Genomic DNA, 23,120 nt, shown 5'->3' with positions numbered 1-23,120 from the left:
AAACTAAGGATGTTTAAATGCCATTACCCACTAAACACAACTTACACACACTCAATTATCAGCCATATAATTCTAAACGGGATGTTGAATCTATTTTCTGACCACTCTGAACATGGCTTGTTTCTATGGTGATGCACCAAGGCTAACTTTCCTGGGGAATCATTCGCTCCCTTGTGTTCTATGCAAATTAAGTCAAGCTTGTAAAGGGCCGCTTCCAAATAACAGTCCTTTCATAAAACGCCAATAAACCAACCCTCAACATAAAGGCTGACCAAAATGTGAGAAAATGTTTTAGGACATTTAAACATAATCTGAAAGCCAGTAGGAATACAGTATGCCATTTCCTTGTTAATGCTAGATTTAGGAGATAAAGTTCAAGTTAAATGCACATTTGAAGATTAGATGTGTGATTAACAATTACATTAAACATTAAAAAAAAGGTTTAGTGGTAGCTTTACAACAGCCATCAGTGACATGACTACCTATAGACTAGTTTCCACCATGTTATCTGTCTGTAGGATACATGCTCTGATTGTTAATAAGGGTTCATAGTAAGAGCAACATTCACCACAAGTGCCCTTCAGATGACTCAATCAGCTTCAGCTACAACCCCTTAACTAGCTATACGTAGAACCCAACATTACCCTTCCCTGGCAGCATACCGTTCCTTGGAATATTGTTATCTTGTCTTTTGGTGTCTCAGAAGCTTTTTCCACACACAAACCCTATCCATTCAGCTATCCTGAAGGTTGACTCCATTTTCTATTATGGATATAACAAATAGGGTTCCCATTGAAGGACACAGCTAAACAAACGTGTGCAAATGTGTGTTTTTTATATGTAGCTTTATTGTGTGTGTGTGTGAGAGTGCGGATTGAGAGCAATATTAGATTTATTTTGTTTCATCTGGGGCTGTGCATGTGTCGACATTGGTTACTTCACCCATGAATCAGTAGGTAATGGTACGCCTCTGGCCTCAGAGGCTGTCAGCCCTGCTAACCATGGAGCCTCCAGCCAGACTCCCATCTCCACACGCACACACCTCTCCCTCCAAAGCCTCAGAGAGTGGCTTACAGCAGGCAACACAAGGGCTTACCCACATCCCATTAAGTGCATATTAATATGCAGAGCCTGCAATGATTAATCACAATACGACCGCACGCACACACAAACTTTGCAGCTGCGTGAGTAAAAGATATGGCTACCCAGATGCAGACCATTGTCCTGGTCTCAGAGCCAGCTGTGAAGCAGCTTTTTTGGAAAAGGCTTTTGGAAGGCTAGCCAAAAAGGCTAACATTAGCCTTGGAGCTAATGCTTGACAAGATATCATCTAATTTCAGCATCCTGGGTGCTAGGCTGTTAAGCTGTTTGTGTTGCCGTTTAAAACAGTGTCTTAAGACCTCACAACTTCCTGAAGGTGCTACTGGAAGTCTGTGAGATAGGAATGTAGTGTCTGGGCTACTTGCCTTCAAGTAGCACTTCCCAACCTATCCTATCTCAACTGCATGTTAGATACAAGGAAGGCTAAATGTCAGGCAATTTTGTTCCTTTAACTGCATGCCTGTTTTTTTAGGACGTGATGTAGTGTTGTAATGGGACTTGTTTTCCCAGTTGCAGAATTTGGCTCAAAGCTAGCAAAACAATTGGGTTAAAGCCAGCAGCGGCTGATGGTTTGAGGGTAACAGACAGCCTTAACTATGTCCATATTCAGCCCCAAAAGAGATTGTGGAGTGCAAAGTGAGTCCTGCCAAAAGCTCAACATATCTCCTCCACATCTTTATTAGGAAACCCTTTTTTGTACAACAATATTAGAAACAAATTGGAAAGAGACAAAGCTCTCTTTGGCTTAACAGTGTCTGTTGTAATTACATGAGAGTGTGTCAGATCGTCTTCCATGCTCCTGTTTTATCCTGGCCCTCACTTAACAACAACAGCAGTTTCATCCTCCATTCAGACATCTTGGCCTTGATCCTGTATCATCCCAGGGCTTCACTAATGAGCTTCTGTTCTAAATGTTGACAGTTAAGAGACCTGGAGAGAGCACTGAGGACCAATGCTCAGGTAACACAGGTAAAAAAATAGCACGCTGCAAAATTGGATTCAGCCAATGGTCTACAGGTCTCTGTAGCACTAACCATCTCTGGAGGAAGGGATCCCTCACTGAGTTACTCCTCCCAACGCTTCTTCAGTTTCTTACCTCAGGGTTTTCCTCTGAGTATTTCCTTGTCTTCTTTGAGGGTTTTAGGTCGGTGTAGGTGCAGTTTTGTGTGAGAAAATGTTTTAGGACATCTAAACATAATCTGAAAGCCAGTAGGAATACAGTATGCCATTTCCTTGTTAATGCTAGATTTAGGAGATAAAGTTCAAGTTAAATGCACATTTGAAGATTAGATGTGTGATTAACAATTACATTAAACATAAAAAAAAAAAGGTTTAGTGGTAGCTTTACAACAGCCATCAGTGACATGACTACCTATAGACTAGTTTCCACCATGTTATCTGTCTGTAGGATACATGCTCTGATTGTTAATAAGGGTTCATAGTAAGAGCAACATTCACCACAAGTGCCCTTCAGATGACTCAATCAGCTTCAGCTACAACCCCTTAACTAGCTATACGTAGAACCCAACATTACCCTTCCCTGGCAGCATACCGTTCCTTGGAATATTGTTATCTTGTCTTTTGGTGTCTCAGAAGCTTTTCCAGTTTTCAGAATCAGAATTCGGTTTATTCGCCATGTATGTTATACAAACACGGAATTTACTGTGGCAGGGAGGTGCAAACACTAAACATTTACGAATCTTAAATTAAGTAAACGGCATATGTAAGCCCTCTGTGACATTCCTTGTGAAAAGGGGCACCCCTGCCCTGCATGTCTTAGATGTTTCCCTCTTCCAACACAAGCTCAGCAGAAGCCTGATAACGACCCCTTCATTTGAATCAGGTGTGTTGGAAGAGGGAAACGTCTAAAACATGTAAGAGCGGGGGTTCCCCCAGGACCAGGGTTGAGAAACACTGAGCTAATACAGACCGAGTGTGATTTGAGTTCAAAAAGGAAAGGTAAGATGGCGGCTACACTCAGTGCCCTAATTGGCTTCCTGCTGCCCAAACTGTGCTGATCAATGATCTTGATCTATAAAGAGAAATTCCCAGAAACTTGCAGACACTTTTTTTTTTACATTGTAAAGTGGGTAGCAGAGATGAACAACCCTCAAGGATATCCTACTCAGCAACTACCGCAATCACTATCCAGGTGCGACCCAGATAATGAGGACTTACTGAGGATCAAAAGGTAGAAAATGTCTGGGTTTGGAAGCATCGTGCATCCGCTTGAGCCGGAGCGTCGGAGCACAGATCTGCAGGGCAAGGAACGCTCCGGCTCAAGCGGATGCACGATGCTTCCAAACCCAGACATTTTCTACCTTTTGATCCTCAGTCTGCCTCCATCTTCTGAAAACAGACGTCCGTTGCGCTCCAGTCGCTTCGCAGGACGGTGTTTCAAAAGCAGGCCATCTGCTTGCCGGTAGTTCATTCATTAGCGAAGTGCGTCGGAATCATTTCAAGTTTAGCCAACCAAACAGCTTATGGTCATTCAAAGCATCCACAGCCACGCCAGGTAACATCTTAGCAGATGTGTAAAAGCGAAGCACGATAAGCACTTTTTGTAGTTTCCTTTCTCACGGAGCAGACTACTATCAAAGGTTCAGCAGTGAGTGTGCATGTCGAGGACTCCAACATTTTTGTTCTTGCTTACTTATTATTGCATAATTAAATCCTTCTGGTTAAATAAATACAATGAAATGTCAGATTTTTATCCCTCACCTTGTGTACAGACCTCAATGATGTACATCATCTGTACAGACTGATATAAAAATAAACGTTTGGGTTTCCTTAACATTGCACAAGCTTCACATATTGTCGTAAATATTACATCAAAGCTGTGTGTATGCTGTTGCAGGCAGTATGCGTTGAATACAACCTGCTTGACATACCATTTTGTCATTTCGCTGCAGAGACAGGTTCGTATTGGCCTGTTATTGCACTAGTGTGTCTGTGGTGGATGTCCCTGGTAGCCATTTGAAACACAGGGTCAGTCTCTTTACCCCCTCTAAAACACACACACACAGACATCCATACACACCAGTAAAATATGATCTCATTCGATGTGCCTACCCCTCCCCATCCATCAACCAGTCACCCGAGTCTATTATCCCTGTTTACTGTTGGCCCACTATAAATCAACGGTCCTGAGTTGGAGAGGCAAGACATTCTACAAGCCTGGCAGGGGGTCTGGACAGAGAGACAGACAGACAGGCACACAGAAAGACAGGCAGGCAGGCAAGCCTGGCAGGGGGGTCTGGACAGAGAGACAGACAGACAGGCACACAGAAAGACAGGCAGGCAGGCAAGCCTGGCAGGGGGGTCTGGACAGAGAGACAGACAGACAGGCACACAGAAAGACAGGCAGGCAAGCAAGCAGGCAGGAGATTATCTACTCTCTGGCTAGGAGACAGGCTTCATTCCCTTTATCTGTTGCTGATGTAATAATACTGTGGCAGCACTGTCGGATGCTGCAGCTCAGATGCAGAGGAGCGAGTGAGCTTACGATACAGGATAGCTCAGGTCACATGGTAGATGTGGGGAAGAGCCAGGGCTGTATTGGCTTGGATTCTTATCAACAGTAAATACATACACTGTACAGTCTCTGTTGATAAGGAAACAAATTATCTTAGTCTATTGCTATGTGCATGGCCTGTCAAGATAGTTTCCAGTGGGTAAATAAAATACAAATGATGTATACCAATGATTCTGATGTTGTTTTATATGTAGATGTACTTAAGGCCATGACGTTTTTAACATTAAAGGGGCGATGAGTGTGTGATTTTCCAAATGGCGTTGCTCTGTAATCAAGTGTTTACAACGTATAGAAAAAGCAGACAGCTGCAACTAAGGAACAGACTTGCCCTGATTCGCACACTGTGCAGTCAAACAAACAAAAGTGCAAACGACTTCTAACTGCAGGCTCATGCAATCATATTCTATTTAGATCTCGAGGTTCCCAAGGGGGGAACTAAATCAGCTTTCTTCATACAGAATCTGCATGTTTCGCCCCTCCAGTGAAAAACAGGAGAAAGGCAGAGACAAAAAGAGTTTGTCATGGTTTGTGTTTCCTCAGTCTATCCCCTGACCCACGTGTTCCCTCTGGCTGCAACGGGGAGGCCCTGTGACCCAGCAGAGAGCAGCAGCCTGGCTAACTACACTCATGGGCAGAGGGGGGGTGGGGCAGAGAGGGGGGGGGGGTTGTACAGTTGAACTGCACACAGAACACAGAGAATTACAACAATTATGCAGGATGGCGAAGCAGAAAGTGCATCTGTGTGTTGTGGTAAAGGTCAATGGCCATTAGCAAGACTGGAGCCCATTCCAGTGCATTAGGCTTCTGTGGGACGTCAAGAGTAAACTGGGCTGCTGGGGAGGACTGAGGCCCACTCCTCGGGGGGGGGGGGACCCCACCATGTCAGAGGCGAGCCGCCCTGTCCCCAACACACACAGACGCACACACAAGCAGCTTCCTTCTCCTCTTGCCCCTGCCGTTTCGATGCCAGCAATGTTGGTTTCGTGACAGCGACATCAAGCTTGGCTCTGGTTTCTCCTGCGTTCAGACAGCCTGGTGTCAGGAGCCAACTTGGCCTTTGTGGAGCGGACCGAAAGCATTGTGGGATAGCCTGTGTCCTGGGGGGAGGAGGGGGGGGGGGGGGGGAGTGGGGCGGTGGGGCTTTCCCTGTGACGTTTTAGTGGAAGGGACAGCGGCTTGAGGGAGGATGGCAATGATTCAGTGCCACCTCTCACATACCTCCGCCTGCCCTTGATACTGAAATGAAGAACTCTGAAATGAAGAAATGAAGTTCAGCACAAACGACAAAAAGGGCTGTATGCCTGTCACCGAGGACACCGCACGCAGATGGCGACAGCCTTCACATGGGAGAGCGATGCAAACAAAGCATCGGGCCGTGTGCACTTCATGTCACCGCGGCGACGACACAGGGGTGAGTTATGACTCGTGGAATGTACTATGCCCGCGGCTCGCTGAGGTGGGTTACCTTGTACCAACACACACAACAAAGGGACGCTTTCTGTGTCCTGAACACCCAACAACAGCTATGCATGGCAGCCACTGTGGGGGAGCTCGGATGATGTCATGCCCGACTAGGAACTTTGCGCATGTGGACAAGAACAACGACTGTGAAGCTATGGAGGCAGTCCTCCTGCAGCAGGGTCCTACAGGGAACCTCTGGAGGCTTGAGGACGCAGTAGGAACACCTGATTAGGGCAGACGCAAGAGGCTCCCTTGGTCTTGTTAACGGTACTCGAAGCCATATAGAGAATATTCCAAACCAGTGGATGGAGGAACTGAATAGGTAGATGGGATCGATAGGACAGAGAGATAGGACAGACAGACAGACAGACAGACAGAACTACAGGTGCCAGCAGAAATACAGAACCCGTGTTCAACCCTCGGTGTGGATTCACCAGAGATACAGCTGGCCCGGTCATGGTTGGGTTCTAGTCTAGTTTAGAGCTTCCATCTAGCTTCAGTAATCCACTGGCCTATAGGATCGAAGTAACCTCTGTACTGTACTGTTCCGAGCTTTCCATCTTCAAACACGGCAGTGATGGAATCTGCATGACTAATCCCCAGACTTATAGGGCTCTTATTAAACAGGCTTCCGGACGACCGTTGAAGGTTTACTTTAAGCATGTCTTCTTCACTCTCCACCAGTTAATAGCCACATTTAATCAATACTGGGGGTAAGTGCTCTTTAGTGCTTGCTCCCGCATTCATTTGTAAAAATAAAAGCTTCCTGGGCTCATGGGACCAATCAAAAAGGATAAAGGAACAGGCCCCCGATTTGCCTGTTGGTCCTGTGACTAAGCCAGACAGGGGAGATGGTTAGCAGCAGTTCAGACTTGCCCTCCATTTCCTTTTCTGAGCAAGGTTCATTTCAAATTCCACAACAACTGAATCCCACAGGTTCTAATGAAGGGGAAGCCTTCCTCGAGAAAAGAAAGAATTCCTCACAGGAAGATAGCATCAAAGTATGTGCTCGTGTGTACGTTTGTGTGTGTGTTTGTTTTGGTGGGGGATGAGATCATGGTGGACAAACGTCGCTCTCATAAGAGCAGTCCATCCCTCTGTGCCTGTCGCCTAGCAACAGAGACCTGGCAGGCAGACAGTACTGTAGGTGTGTGAGACAGAGTGTGTGGGAGGGGAGGAGGAGGAGGAGAGGGACAGAAACAGAGCAACACAGAGGTGAAGGGAGAGAGAGAGAGAGAGAGAGAGAGAGAGAGAGAGAGAGAGAGAGAGAGAGAGAGAGAGAGAGAGAGAGAGAGAGAGAGAGAGAGACGCACAGGATGTGTGTGCTTAAGGCCCGGGAAAAAAAAAATCTTACGAGTCAAATGAACTACATTAGTTCTACGTTCTTGAGAATTCATCTTTAGCATCAGACATTAATTTGGGATTGAAACATGGTCCATCTACCAAACATTGCAATGTGATTTATCGTGAGATTCAGCTTCTTGGAGAAAAGCAAGGTTTCTTGACATCAGGCAGGGGGGAAACAAGGTTGCCATATCAGGATAATCACCTTTCCTGGCCTTCACTTTTAATTAAGCAAACACAGACTGCGCTATAAGCAGAAGCTCTAACCGGGGCATTCTAGCCAGAGGTAACATCTGGCAACGCTAATTACACCACCCACAAAACAACGCAAGTCTGAATGAAAACCACACAACTGATACACCACACAAGGGACCCATCCAAACCCACTCCCCGTCCAAAGCCCTGTTGTGGGTGCACCGGTGTCTTAGAGAAGGTTGTTCTAATAACGCGGATGGCAGAATTCCAAAATACCGTCACTTTATTTTTGGCACCCAGGCGGGGAGAGGAACCCAGCAAGTAAAACCTTGTTACACACTCAAGCCCGCGGGCCGGACTTTACAAGACCTATCCCCTGTGATGTCACATGCCACGGCTAGGTCTTAGGGAAATGTCAGCGACGAGGATTGAGCCGCGTTGAGGAAACTCAAGAAGATCCCAACGGCTCGCAGTTCGCTTCAGTATGTCCTGGCACAAGGTAGCCTGGTTTTGCTCAATCACAGGCCGCCTGGCCTTTGGTCCGCTGGAGCAAAATGCAGTTGGACAGACAGGCCAACAGACCAGGGGTTTGCAGTGTGTATATGCGAGACATCATTCAAGCGTCCCCCTCAGGTCATGAGTTAGACATGTTAGCGGTTGCTAAATGTCATTCAGCAATATTATTTGTCAATCGATCCTCATAGGTAATGAGACAGACACCAAAGGAAACATTGTAACAGGATCCAGTCTCCTGACTTACTTGCCTATGGAAAGTATCCAGGGACCTCTATAATGGAGTGGATTGACAGCGCCCCAGTCAGGTCACGTGTGTCACACTTGCAACTAAGCTGCCTTCAAATATCCATGTCTATTTAAAACCCGTTTCAACAATGACAGAGCATGAAGACTCTGGCGTGCCTGGAAAAAAAACATTATGCAGAAGTAAAGTAACTACACACCCTGTAGTGTGTGTTTTTGTTTTTGTGTGCCTGTTAGCCAACATTCATAACCACAGACACAGAGACACACTCAACAAGAACCTGAAATTCTAGCCCTGACAGCATCCTAACTGCATATTAACTGTATAAATAAATTATGACATGCAGAGTTAAGTCAGTTATATTTATATATACATACATATATATATATATATATATATATATGTATATTGATTCAGATTGTTTCAGGAAGTAATTCCATACTCTTTCACTCTCTGTCCAATCACACAGTGTGAGAGGCAAGCGAGGAACGAGCCTGAATGGGTGGATGATTACATGGGAGGAGGACAAACTGTGAGGTATTAAGCACTCTCCTCCTAATTAGACCATGTCCTGCAGCTGGTGCTCACTATCACAGCAGGATTAGTGCTAACTGGACTCTGGGTTCTTCCAGGAGATCCTCCTTAGCGGACGCCCCTCCAGAGTAGGTCATGGGTCGTGGGACCGGGATCTGACAGACAACTGAACTCCAGCCAAGGCTAGTGGATAAAGGCACCTCGGTGGTCTGTTTTCCCCCAAAAGATCAGAATGAGACCTGAACTTTTTTAATCCCACCTTAAGACCCATCTTTTTTCTTTAGCAGTTGAGTCTGCAATGGGGTAGGATTTTTTGTTTATGTTTGTCATGTCCTATAAATATGTCTAGTCGGTTATATGATTTGACTTTACAGCACTTTGGTCGACATAAGTTGTTTTTAAATGTGTTTCATAAATACATTTGACTTGACTTGAACAGAGACACGGACCAAGTCCATTCAATCCAGCTAATGGATTATCTGTTCGTATCTGCACACACAGCAGTAAAGGTTTTTCCGAATAGAAAAATATACTCCTATAAACTCCAATGACTGCTTCTGATGGACAAACAATGCACTGTGTGTGTATAGATTGAATTCTATCACGCCCTTTTTCCCAGAGGAGCCAAGCAAGTGGTTTTGAGCCGCAGACACACACACACATCATCCGATTCATTTCTGTTCCCATAGAAGTCGGGGGCCTCATTAATAATGCGGCTGCAGTATTGGTGTCCATAAAACATATCAACACACTGGCTTCTCCATTATTCATGATCTGAGGATTCCACCTGTAGTGCATCTGGCTACTCCTCCCATTAGAATTCAATATGTGTCTCAGACAGCCACAGTAGCAGGTCTGGTAGCAGCCATTAATATCACTCCACAGCATAGAGTTGAAATGTGAGTGCCATATTAACCACACAATTGAGCGAGGAGAATTGCATTTGAACATCACACAGACACAAATGCACTGAAAGACTATAACTTCACCCTGATTTGCTGGCTGGCAGTCCAGATGAGTCAACATTAAAAACAGCTCCATCTGATTTTATTTATTACTCCAGAAACAGAGATGTGCGACTCGGGAGGTAATTGGAATGACAAAATAACAAAGTACAATTCCCCCCCCCCCCCCAAACATAAACGTATCTTCAGAGATTAGAGTCAGAACAGTCAGCCATTGCCATCACGAGGACAATCTTAATGAATTGCTTGTTGCTATTCGCTCTCTCACGCACACACTCTCTCGCTCAGGCCCCCCCTACCCCACCCCACTTACACACTAATGCTCACTCACTCTCTGGCCCCCACCCACTCACTTTCTCACTCACTCTCTGGCACTCACCCACTCACCCACTCACTCCTTCACCCCACCCCCACTTCCTCTGGTAAGTTCTATACACTTCAAATGGTGACTGGTTTAAACTAGGCGGTTTGAGAATATTTTGCCATATCAAAAAACGAAAACTTGAGAAACAGCTTACTGTAAAACGTAACAAAAGAGTTGAACTTGATCAATGGAGGGGTGCAATTTCTTTTATGAGGTAATACCCCCTTCCTACAGTGAATTAATCACATAAGTCATTACCTCAAACAGGATACAAGCTAGGTCATACGATTATGTCTCAGAGAAAGACCTTAATCCTAAAACCAACCTCATCTTCATAGTCAGGCAAACAACCACACAAAGCGATTGACAGTTAGCAAGAGTACCAACTGTGTGCGTGTATGGCTGTATGTGTGCATACTTGTATGTAGTCCATTAGTAGCATTATGTCAGTTTAGTTTGACACACAGCTACTGTATGAACTGAGGTAACTCTGGTTAAATGTGGCGTGCTGACTGTGAAGGTAGATCTCCATCAATGCACCCCCTGACCTGTTATGTCAGTCCCTGCTCTTGACCTGTCTCTCTGAGGCTGCGTCAGTCTTCATCCATGCCTGCCTGCTGTGTCTCATGGGCAGGCCACAGTGACACAGCTACTCTAACCCACATGGATTACATACACCGGCTAAGTGTCAGCTTCCTAATACACATATCAGTGTGCCTGTGTGTGTGTGTGTGTGTGTGTGTGTGTGTGTGTGTGTGTGTGTGTGTGTGTGTGTGTGTGCGAGAGAGACAGAGAGAGACACAGGGCCAAGGCTGGTCCTGCGACACAGCAGTAAATCACTTCATGCATGGCTATCTCAATATATCACAGCCTTCAGACTAGATCCTCTTGTACCAACTGCTCTCTGCACACAATTCACTGTCCTAGCAAGGAACTTGGGAAAAGGACATGTAGATAAAACAACTGGCCTCATATCAAAATGTAAAATTGCCTTTCTCAGTTTATGTCATGACGAATAGCCACAAATTGAGGAAACCGCTCTTTGACATTGAATGACAAAGCAAGTTTTTTTTTTTTTTTTTTTTTTTTTTTTTACTAAGTGTAAGTTGAGCAGTGTGGCAACAGGTCTTCTGACCAGATTCTGTGAGAGCAGACAAGGCTACGATGAATCCTCTTTATCTATATATAATGAGGAGATGTTTCTCACCTGGCATTAGTGTCTCCACTCTTATCTCTTAACATGCATTTTTAAACTGCATAAACTAGGGGACAACACACAAGTTCACACACGCCTCTCAGGAATGTGTTGGGTTGATGGACAGGGAGCATGACTGTGACGACCAGGGCACCGATGTCTTTGTAATCACAGAGAGGCACTGCTAGCAGGCTGGGGCCTGGTCCAGGAAGGAAAAAGGAAAGAAAATGGTCTCTGGCTCCATGGTCCAGCTTGTGTGGCTCGAGTTACACCCCCAAAATCCCTGCCTCTGCCCTGTTTACTGGCTGTCATTTGAGAGCACACAGACGGCTAATTTCTCCTGTGACACTTGTCAACTTTGACCCCAGGGTGGGTGAAAGGCTGTGACTTTGGGGACTAGCGACTCGCTGCTTTCCATTTCTGGAACCCAACAGGGGTCATTTCCTTAAAGGGGCACACAGCGCCGGGATTGGATACGCAGGGGATAGGGAAATCAATGATGTCATGAATACTAACCGTCCCTAACATACGAGTATGGGTTCTTGCACTAGGACACAGGTCTTGTTTTAGCACAAAATCATTCGCTGGTTAGCCTCCCCACTCCCTCACTTCATCCGCATTATTAAAAGAGACCGGGTTGGTCTGTGATTACTGCTTTGCAAGCGTTTTCCTTTTGTCATCTGTGACATCATCCGTGTCCTGCCCTCCTGGATTTCCTACTGCGTGGGTCCTCCAGGGCAGAGGGCCAAATGGAGAGAGCCACTCGCCCAGCGGAGAGCAGCCCTGGGTGGACACCATGAAGGAGAACCTGAAGGTCAACGACAGAATGGGGATGCTCCTGGGAGATAGGCAGGAAGAAAGGGAAAGAGACAGGGAGGGGAAATAGACAGGGAGACAAACTGCTCGCAAAAAAAGATTCAAAAGATCCAAAATAAAGTGTCGACATATGAAAGGAAGAGAGACGGCGAGAGAAAGAAAAAGAGCGTGAGAGAGAGAGAGAGATAGAGAGGGAGAGAGGGAGAGGAAAGCCTGTGGCTTTTGAAAGAGTGCCAGGACACATCTTCTCTTAGTTGTGTTCGCTGCAGACAATGTTCAGTAGAGCAGCTGCAGAGCTCATGTTTCTCCCTGACCAGAGAGCACACCACAGTACAGCAGGGCAGCTTACAGCAGTCCCCTGCCCTCGGCTCTCTTCATCATCCCACAGTCGGACCCAATACAGCCAGAGAGAGAGAGAGAGAGAGAGAGAGAGAGAGAGAGAGAGAGAGAGAGAGAGAGAGAGAGAGCGAGAGAGAGAGCGCGAGAGAGAGAGAGAGAGAGAGAGAGAGAGAGAGAGAGAGAGAGAGAGAGAGAGAGAGAGAGAGAGAGAGAGAGAGAGAGAGAGAGAGAGAGAGAGAGAGAGAGAGAGAGAGAGACATAAGGGTAGGACAAGAGGGAGAGAGACCGAGGGAGAAAGAGAGATAGGTCATAACCCTATCCCTCAGAAAACAACACACCAAGTGATTGTAGCAAACTCATAAACGAGTATAACAGTAGGGAGGAAAACACCACCAAAGGAGGGAGGAAAGTTAAAAAAAATGAAAAAATGATGCAGTACCATCACTACAGAGAATCATGTGATACACGTGAAATATGTACATGTATGAACACAATGGGTAATGAAAGGGAGGTCCAAGGAAGGAGGCCAATTAGGAAAAGGTCAGTTTAAGTGACCTCGCAACCCCTCTGGTGAGTTAGGAGACAGAGAAAGTAAGGAGAGAGAGAGAGAGAGAGAGAGAGAGAGAGAGAGAGAGAGAGAGAGAGAGAGAGAGAGAGAGACAGACAGACAGACAGACAGACAGAGAGAGTTGAGAGGCCAGGCTTTGATCTCAGACCAGTCTTCCACAAGCCGTTCCAATGTAATCTCGTCCCGTGCCACTTGTTTCAACGAGAGGGTTATTGTCTATTTCATTCTCGGTCGCCTCACTTCATCGCTCTCTGCCAGTATCAGTATCAGCCTCACGTTCCACTTGGTTTCAATGCAACCAATTAGACGCCGGGTTTTCAGAGCAAGGCCTCCGACTCATGGTGAATTCCCAAGGGCGTTAGTTATGCAGCAGCTGCAAGCTCTCCTTCTAGATGATGAATGGTTCTGGCTCATCAGGAGAGTCCAACCTTTGATCAAAGTTTTCAGACACAACAATGACAACCAAATGAATAAACTCTTCGAAAGAGATCAACTTATTTTTTCCTGCTGGTCCACTCCCACGAGTGAGAATACATATGTTACAGATCTAAAAAGCCGCACACGAACGCCAAACAGCGGAGAGGCCGCAATGATTTAGGATGAGTGGGCTTGTGGCGGCCGCGTCGGTGACATTGTTCGAAAACATCTGGAGGATGAGGAGCTGGCTTTGGCTACCTCCCTGAGCTCTCCATGGTGCTGAAAATCTCCACTGGAGCACAAAAGCTAAGGCCCACGGTCAGCATGTTTTATGCACCCTACCATAAACACTGAGATTCAACACCAGAGTTTCAGCGTGGCCAATGGATTCTGAATCGAGATGAGCTGCAGACCACGCAGCCTGAATCTTAACCACCCCCTGCTAACACACAGCCTTGAACCCTGATCAATGAACTTCAGGCGTTAACAGTACCCAGTCTGGCACCAGAATACTGAAGCCATATCTACAACAACAACACTTCCAGGTCCATATCTGAGGGGAGAGAAACAAACAGGGAAGCCATTCGTCTTTGAAAATGTAACGTTCCACAAGACGTACTGTAGAGTATAGTTACTGGGGAGCTTTACTCGTGGTACTCAAGGTGGTTTCATAAAAACAATCACTGACAATTAGGCTTCATTCCCCATACTGATAAGAAAACTCATTGTTACAGTTGGAAATGATTTCACCATTTAGTGATTTCATGTAGGATTTGGGGGAAGTTGGGGGGATTTTAAAGGAGCCTCGAATACGGTAGTCGTTTGCATGCTATTTAACAAACTCAAGAGAATGTTCATCTACTGTGCTTAGCTAAAGGGCATTTTTCAGACTGATGGGCCACATATGGACTGTGTACTATTTTGAGTACCAGCAACTCATGTCTATATTAATTCACATGCAAATTATGTCAAGCACGATTTGCTGTGCAATGAAGGCCTGTGTCCCTTTGTCATGCTCTTTCTAAGAGCACTGTGTTCCGTTTCAACCAAGCAGGTTGCTGCTTGGTTGAAACGGTCCTAAAACGTTCTAGAACATGGATTGCTCTTCATTTGAAAAGGAGAAGGAGTGGCGTGCATCATACATTCTTGTTATGTAAGTTTATCTGTACAGCCTAGCGTAAAGATACAAAGCTATGAGACATTACAATCAATATTGAGATCATTCTAGTATGCTAATAATAAAGATTTGTATTCTCCATTCAGGATTATGGTCATAACGGATAGCCATTAGTAAATTAGTCAAAGGACCTTGTGAAGAACCGGGTAAAATACATACTAAAAGGATGATAAAGGATCTCAGTCGGCAATATAACTATGTAGCTGGATGTTCACGTTGAGCGTGTATGCAGTGCAGCTACAGAACCTGTCAGGTCTTTCTGCTTCATCACTCAGCCCACCCAATGGGCCTCAAGTGTTGTGCTTAACTCTGAAAAGTTCCTAACATGCATTATATGCAAAAGCCCAAAATAGCTGCCATTCCCTGGTTGAGCTCCAAGCAGTTATCCAACACACAAAAAAACACTATCCTTACTCCACAGGGTTTGCTGGAGGGAAGCTGTGCAACTTAATAGCATAGCGACTATTGACCGATAAATCTTTTGTCTTCACTCAATAGCATTAGCTGTCAGTGGACAACGCAACTCTGCATAATCATCAATCATTAATGAGATGTGGGCCGTGAACCTAAGCGAGCCGTACAGCATCTGTACATGATGTCTACACGCTGTCAATCCTGTCTCAGCACCGCTAGCATCAACTTACAAAGCCCTCTGTCACTCTTCGGAAATTGCATCGGTCTGGAAACATCTCGGTACCTCAGTGCATCTTGGGCAAGCTGAACCTTGAGAGAGGTAGGACTCTTGAGGGATTTCTCTTCTGCAGGCACCAAACAAGGCCTTAATTGACAGTTGGGGTGTTCAGCGTGTTAGCTGCTTTGGAAAATGTCAAAGGAAGTCAAGAGGTAAATCGGTGTCTGTGTGAGGAGGTTTACATCGTCTAAGCAAGGCTTCACTGGGGAGCTGTCCTTCACTGTCAGTTACCTGAGCCTCAGCCTCCCTGTAACAAACAGTATATTACCAGGCGCTGTTCTTCACTTAGCTTACACAGTGGCATGCTGCCAAACATGTTATTAGCATTTTAGCTTTGCAGCTAAGCTAAGCGTAGGTGATCAATACTTGTTTTTCCTATGGTAGCGCTGGTAAATATGTCACCTTTGGACCATATATATATATATTGGTACCCAAGATTATACTATTATATACTTTGGTGTGCAGAGTGAGATGTTGGAGTATGTCTCCTGCTATTTTATTAGAATGCTAGCTTAGCTTCCTTCTGCTATTTTTCTGTCCACAGGAAATTAGCAATGATTCTGTTCACGCCGTTACCATCCTCAATGGCTTTTAGCTTGATAGCCCAGCCTGCATGTTCCCAAAGACAGTCTGGCTAACTTGGCCATGTTGGTCACTAACATCGAGCTCTGGTCTCTCAGCAGACAACAGAAGCACCACAGTGATCCCTGAAGGTCACAGCCATGTCCTCTACACATTGTTAAGTCTCCGTCTCTCTCTCTCTCTCTCTCCCCCCCCCCCCCCTCTCTCTTCTCCTCCCTCTCTTCTCTGCATCGCTGCACACGGCTCAAAGCACCAATTATGACGTAAAGCACGTTTTGATGTCGGCAGATCAACGCTCCGTTGGCTTCCCGGGGACGGTGGGGGGAGACCGTGAGGGAGGACAGGCAGGGGGGGGACAAGGGTGATGGCTTGCTGTGCCTGGTAATCAGCACCACATAAAGAGCTGCCCCATCTTCCCTGGGCTGTGCGTGTGCCAGCAGTGTCCAGACCCTCTGATTCCGTGCCTGGAGGAATAAAGGAGAGGGACATGGGGCATCTCCATAGGCTCTTCATTACAAGAACCCACAATGGTTCCGTAAAGCATAACATGTTCAGAAACACACTACGCCATCTCTCTCGCCGCAGCTCCCGCAGAGAAAAAAACGGTGGTTTATAGTATTAGCCTTAACAGATCATTCTGAGTTTTCGATTTAAGGGCAGGGCTCTTAAGCCACCGCCCATGCAATAAATCAAATTACACAACAATATTATTTTCTCCATTCCATTTCAAAGGAATCCAACTAACTCGACAACCTTGAGTAGGGGCGACAAATGCCGCAGAAAGCCTGTGCCATGGCAGGAAAACATTTCCATAAGTAGAACCCCTCACGTCAATCTCTTTAAGGACAACAACAGCTGAGGCTGGGGGCCTGCCTGGCTGGCTAGATGAGGAGCCCTCAGGCACCAATGATCTCACAGACTAGCCCAGGCTCTATCTCCATCCTGCAGGCCTCCCTAGGCAGGCCTGCTCTGTTCAGCTTAGCTACGCCAGGAGAGCCATATGCTAATGGTTTTTTCGCTGCCAGTTTGGCTAGGCCGGGATCAGGTGGTGTAGCCCCCACTGAATGTTCCCAACCTCGGGAATGCCTCTCCGGCGCTTTTCCCGGAGCTAGGTATACCTTCCTGTCTGACTCTTGACCCTTGGAATACTTCCTGGGAAGGGGAGGTCCTTTTAATAGTCCGGTGACAAGCAAAAGAAGACATAACAGTAGGGTACCAGTGTGGCGGGGAAAGGGCGCTGGGCCCCCACCTCATGGTACACATAGTTTGGGTAGATATATGGGCAGTGTGGATTAGCATACATCAGGGGGACAGACTAGCACTCTCCCTAGATGGCTACCAAGTTGGTCCTTAAGAAAAAGGATTAGAACAAGTAGGAGGATCTGGGGTTATAAATACCTTTTGAGCTACTCATTCATTCATTTCAAACAAATGTTGTGGCCAATCCCTTCTATTTATCCGGGGTTAAATAGTCTGAACTAAAAGTAACCCGAAAACTTGGATTCTGTCGTTTGCTTCATTTCTGGAGTGGAGCCATGTCAGATAGCGTGGTTCTTCCTATTTAGAATGAGAGGCTGAGGGAGGACAGCATGTGTGGCAGTGGAAACTAGTCACGCTTTGCCCTGGGACGGCTCTAAAGGCACGCTCACTCTTAGCCAGTATCAACAACACATGACAAGATGTGTGGAAGTCAACCCCTGGACAGCCGCAGAATAGAAGCGTTCCCATACAAACAAAGTCGGGCACCAAGCCCATTGAAAGCCACGGAGATAAATTCCCGTGCAGACAATAGTGACTCAGGCCCTCAAATCGTTTAAATGAGCCCTTAAATAAACCGAACACACGGTAGAAGCAGACTTTATGTAAGACGAGAGAAACAGGAGTACAGTGGTCATCAATGGTGTTAACCGTTTGTTCGTGTCATAGTGCTACTGTAGGTGGGAGTGAGCTGAACTACTCTGTGAGTAGTTTTGAACTAGGCTGTGGTGGTGAGCTGGGCTAGATTAGGCTGGACAAGGCTTGGTTAACCTCAGTTGAATTGGCCTGAGCTGCGTTAGGTTTAGTGAGAGCGACAGCTGATTGCAGGGTGTGTGCTCTCTGCTGCTCGAGCAAAATTCAACCGGCTGGTTGCCAAGCACAAGGGGATACACAACAGTTCTTCCCCACAGGCACCTCTGCAATCCTCTCGCAATATCAGACACACAATAAGTGGACCATTTGTCCAAATGTTCCAAGACACAGCATTTACGCACTGCACACACAGGGGCATTGCAGTAGGGCAGCTTTGGTGGCTGTAACCGGAAGATTCTTAGTGCATTTGTCAGCATTGGCTTGGGTCTGAACTGATTACCATAGAAATAGTTGATAACAATTTAGAATTCATTATTGATCCTCAAATTAATTTACACTTTTGTAAAGGCTCACTTTCACTAAAAGGTTAATGCAGAGAGAGAGAGGAGAGAGACAGAGAGGGGGGGGGGGGGCGGACCAAACTTGACAGTCCACATCACAAAATGCAGTCTGGCCTTGCGTGTGAGGAACCAGGACATCATCTCATTAGACAACCACACACACACAACAGTGAGCCAGCACCAGGAACTGCAACTCAGCAGGACTGCAACCATGGGGAGAGAAAATAGGACAGGCATATACTAACAAGCCTTGCAGCAAGACACCCTTTCCTCTGTACTGCATCGCCAAGGACTTGTTGGTTGGCAGCAGTAGCTACTAGCTCCTTTAAATTGAAATATTCTCTCTACCATTCTGTTTAGGTTATGCAATCTCATTTTGTTGAGAAACTACCTGGGTAAGGTTTGAGTGAGGGCACCTCATGTTCGATTTCAACACGTTTCCTTAATCCTCTCCTTTATCTACTTTCTTCTTGAATATGTGTGCACTGCGTCGAGGGTCCAACTGGGAACTCTCACCTGCCAGTGATTACGATGGAGAGGAGATTTTGAAAGGGTGCCGTTTCAGAGGATTTGAACACAGCTGTGGGTGGTGGCAAGGAACATGCAATGCAACACAGCCCGTTTCCATACCCTCCATTTCCACATCCCTGATACCCATTTCCCAGTATCACAAGCGTAAGCCCACGCCACCTGGGCGAAGCATCCCATTACTAGCACCATGCCAACCTTGCTAGCTTCACCAGTCAGCTGGACACATATCCGGTGTCTCGACTTAATGCTTCTAACAAGCCTGTTCCCTCCAAGACCAAGTGTCAAGCCCCCTCCCAAAGTCACCCCTGGGAGTAGGACTGCCCCCCCCCCCTTAGGAACCTCCCCTCAGGGACACAGAATGAACATGGATGCCCTGGACTGGGGAGCCCTTTCAATCACCATTCCCCCTTGTGCTGGACATGTACTGATACACACCAGCAGACACAAGATGGATGCCCAATTATTGTTCAGGGTTTAATCATCTGGTTTTCAACAGGACACAGAAGGACGAGTGGCATATGGTACAGCGACATTTCTTATTTACTGGCCGATGAGCGTGATAAATGACTGTGTGCTGACAGCCTCATAACAAACTAAATGGCATTTGCAAAAACGAATGGAAAAGAATGATCTGTCTCTCAATCATGTACATTCATTACAGACTGAAATCATTTCCTGGTAGGATGCAGATGTCCACTCAATGCTGATGAAGAACGTGTTTGTCTCTTCATTAACGGAGTGACAAAGTTCAGTTGAGTTCTGGGTTTTCACACTGCGTTTTGACTGTGAGGAGGAGGGAGCAGGCCGTTGGGTGTGCCTGCCAGCCTGTTTTGATGGAGGTAATTAAAATGTAATGAGGAGTGGAGACTCCAGAAAGCTCATCATTAACCCCTTAATGTCTGCTATCCGACTCCTGACTACCAAGGTGTGACAGAAAATGCAAATTCTTGCATCGAAAATATCAATCTTGCCTTTAAAAGTACAACAAGCGAAGTCCCGTCAAAGACAAATACAAAAGACAACAAAATACTAATGCTCAGTTTCACATCCCCCCATTTTTTTGGAGGTGAACAATCTGAAAACGAGCATGAGAATCCAGCTCGGTTCGTCTCTAAAATGAATCAGCCGAGGGTGCCCTACTTCTGCACCCTTCTCTCATCTCATCTGGTGCCCCTGTCACCATGCCTGGCAGAACTTGGTCCAAATGGCACTCTGATGCAAACAGGACATTGTAGCATGAAAGCAGGGATAATAATATGACTCAATCCTTAAGGCATCATGGGTGAATATGGTATCTCTCTTGCCCCAATCTCTACATAATCTTTTCAGTGAGCATGTAAAATGAATACAGCATCATAGGCAACAATGAATCTACTTGTCACAGACTCACACTTGTCCTTTTCACTATGCTCCAAACACTACCAAAGAAAACATGCTCATCAGTCTAGCCAAGTCTACATGGAATTAGATGTTTTATATTTGCAAACATGTTGAAGTAAATTGTACAATCAGCATTTGTGTGTATCGCAAATGTTGATATTTGTACATGTTGTTTTATATTTCTATAATATATTCTTTATCTCATTCTATCTTAAAGTTGTATAGAACAGTGAGTTTTTCATCAAGCCACATATGACTCAAATGTTTCAACCATAATGTGGGCCACCCCAAGCAAAGCAATGAGCTGATGACCTTTCATCTTAATGCAAATAACCTTTATCAAAGCAGCTATGGTCATTCCATGAAGGAAAATACTGAAAACAAAACGATGAGTATTGACCTGTCCAGTAGAAGTAGGGAATTCCGAAGATAATCTGAAGGACATGGTAGAGCAAGGACTTTGGCAGGGAGGCATGTTGTTGACATATAGCATGGGGATTCTCCTCACAATGTTTCTTAGATGGGAAAAACATGATCAGGTTTTTCTCTCTGCACTGCCCTCCCAAAAGTGCAGGCCTTTTATTGCAGATGGATGACAGTTCTGCTAGCTGAAGCATTGCTCCTCATAAGTAGGCTACTGTAATGGTGAGTCACTTACACAGTGAGGGCTAATGCAACAGACCATGCACTGTTTTCATGTCAATATGACACTGTTGATTACCTCTCCGTGGTCATATTTGAATATGACTTGACGGAGACGTGAATTACACATTAAACATAATTACAAATTCTACTGTTTTATGTAAACTTTGTGATTCATCGGAAATTACGCACAAGGAATAATGTATGATCGATAGCTAAAGCCTGTTGACTGTAATGGGAATTACCTTGTTTTTGATGTTGCAATGACAGCAAACCGTCCACAGATATGTGAGGGTCCTCCACAAGAGAATGATGAAGAGACCTCCGAAAAACGTCACCATGGAGGAGGCGAGGAATGCCCACCACATGCGCTGTCCATTATTGTCGCAGGGCACGTCCGGCGAGAACGGGATGACCAAGTTCATCTTGGATATATAGATCGAGGAGTCCGGATTTATATTATTATTGATCTTATTAGTCATCATAGAGCTGCCGCTGCCATGGAGAACGGGGGCATCCGCCTCAGCTAGCATTTAGGTGCCTTGGAGAGCCTATGCCAGCGTCCCCAGCCCCACTCACCAGCCATATTGCTTAAAAAATATACCTCTGCACACTAAACTGTTCACCCACCTAAATTGTCTGTTGTCTGTTTCAATACGAAGGAATGTCCGCAATAGATGAAAACGTCTCACACGCAGACTGTTCCAAAATAACAGGTCTGTGTCCCCTTACGAGAGGCATCTAAATCCGCAATAATGACGACCGTTGAGCGCTTTTCATTTGGAGGGGTTTTCCGAGTCTTTCAAAGCCATGGCAAAGAATGTCTCATTTTGCCGCCGTCGTGTCTACCAATGTAACGTCGGAAAATTAGAAACACCTCGATATGGAAAATGTCTATTCTTCAGTTTTTGTCCGACCTCTCTAGCCGTCTTCCATCTAAAGATCCTGGCTATTAATGACAGGGAATCGATTTGAGTTCCACGAAAACCAATTGAATCGATACCCTTCGGCTGGATAAAGATATTGCAAGTTTACAGCTGTTCAATTTAATAGGAAAACGCCATCATATAACAGTAATCTTCCTTGAAAAAACCGTGTACAATGACAAGTGCTCGGGTGAATGTCGCCGTCTCCGTCTTCATTCGTCCCCCCCTGCAGCCGTCGCACAGAGCGGCCAGCTGATATCGCCTGTCAGATCCGCTCCAGAGAACGCTAGGGAGATTTACAGGTATGGGGGCGGAGCATGGCTCTAATAATAAAGATGGACAGAGCGCAATAATATCGTGAGGATGTTTAGCTTATACCAAGTGCCTTGCAATCCAGTCTTTGCTTTATGAAGCTTACTTACATGCGTAGGCTAGGTTACTGCTGCATCTTTATGCTTTTTGTGTTAGAAATGACGCATGTTGCTGTTCTGTAGCCTCTACATGACTGTGGTAGGGCTTGCTCAGTTAATTTCCAGTCAATTCCGATTTAGTTTACCAACCAGGCACACTGCTATGTGGGCTTGATATTTCTAAAGTGTCCATTTAAAAACCTTTATTAGATTGGTCACGTGTGACTCCATTCGACACAATGTCCCCATTTTCGTTGTAAGAGCGGAACATGATAGCTAAAGACTGTTTGCATAGACTGGCCTACACTGTTACTGATGGACACCGTATTTTCTTCCTCAGTGGCTGTAACTTGCCTTCATTCGAAGAAGGTATTTTAAAATCAGGTGTAGTCTGTCTCCAAAACGAACCCCTCTGACATTCAGATTCAGATTTGGCAGAGACCGGTGTGACTAATGAGTAGCAACAGATCCCGGTCGTATAATAGTCAAAAGCAGTAAGTTGTCTCGCACCCAATTCCATTCTTATTATATAAGGTATAGGCCTACCTACTCATGAATTCAAGCAGAAAAGTTTGACCCAGTTTTACAGTTAAAAGAAGTCAAAAACGAAATCATCAAAGATCAGTGTGCGCTGTAGCCTAAAGCAGAATCATAATCCAATTTGTGTATCAGGGTGCTATATCACACAGTTTCATATTTTGACACAAGATATTGTGGTCTGGCAATTTCAAAAGCAAACACACATGCAGTTGAAATGAGGTGTAAAGAAGATATAT

The 23,120-nt window shown here is 45.6% G+C and overlaps 1 protein-coding gene across 13 annotated transcripts in view; it reads right to left on the bottom strand.

Annotated features, from left to right (window-relative positions):
- LOC134022149 (calcium-activated potassium channel subunit alpha-1a) overlaps positions 1–22,188 on the bottom strand; it is a 114,918-nt gene extending 92,730 nt beyond the window's left edge. For 8 of the 13 annotated variants that reach the window (XM_062463423.1, XM_062463429.1, XM_062463432.1 and 5 more), the window contains exon 1: positions 21,254–22,188. In XM_062463423.1, coding sequence (XP_062319407.1) covers positions 21,254–21,541 — 288 coding nt within the window. In that variant the 5' untranslated portion in view covers positions 21,542–22,188. The remainder of the gene's footprint in view (positions 1–21,253) is intronic. The other 5 variants (XM_062463436.1, XM_062463433.1, XM_062463434.1 and 2 more) reach the window with 2 other exon arrangements.
- Between the last annotated feature and the right edge of the window lie 932 nt (positions 22,189–23,120).

Source organism: Osmerus eperlanus, chromosome 6, assembly GCF_963692335.1.
Source record: "Osmerus eperlanus chromosome 6, fOsmEpe2.1, whole genome shotgun sequence".
In the NCBI taxonomy this organism is placed as follows: domain Eukaryota; kingdom Metazoa; phylum Chordata; class Actinopteri; order Osmeriformes; family Osmeridae; genus Osmerus; species Osmerus eperlanus.
This window is presented reverse-complemented; position numbering and strand designations above follow the sequence as displayed.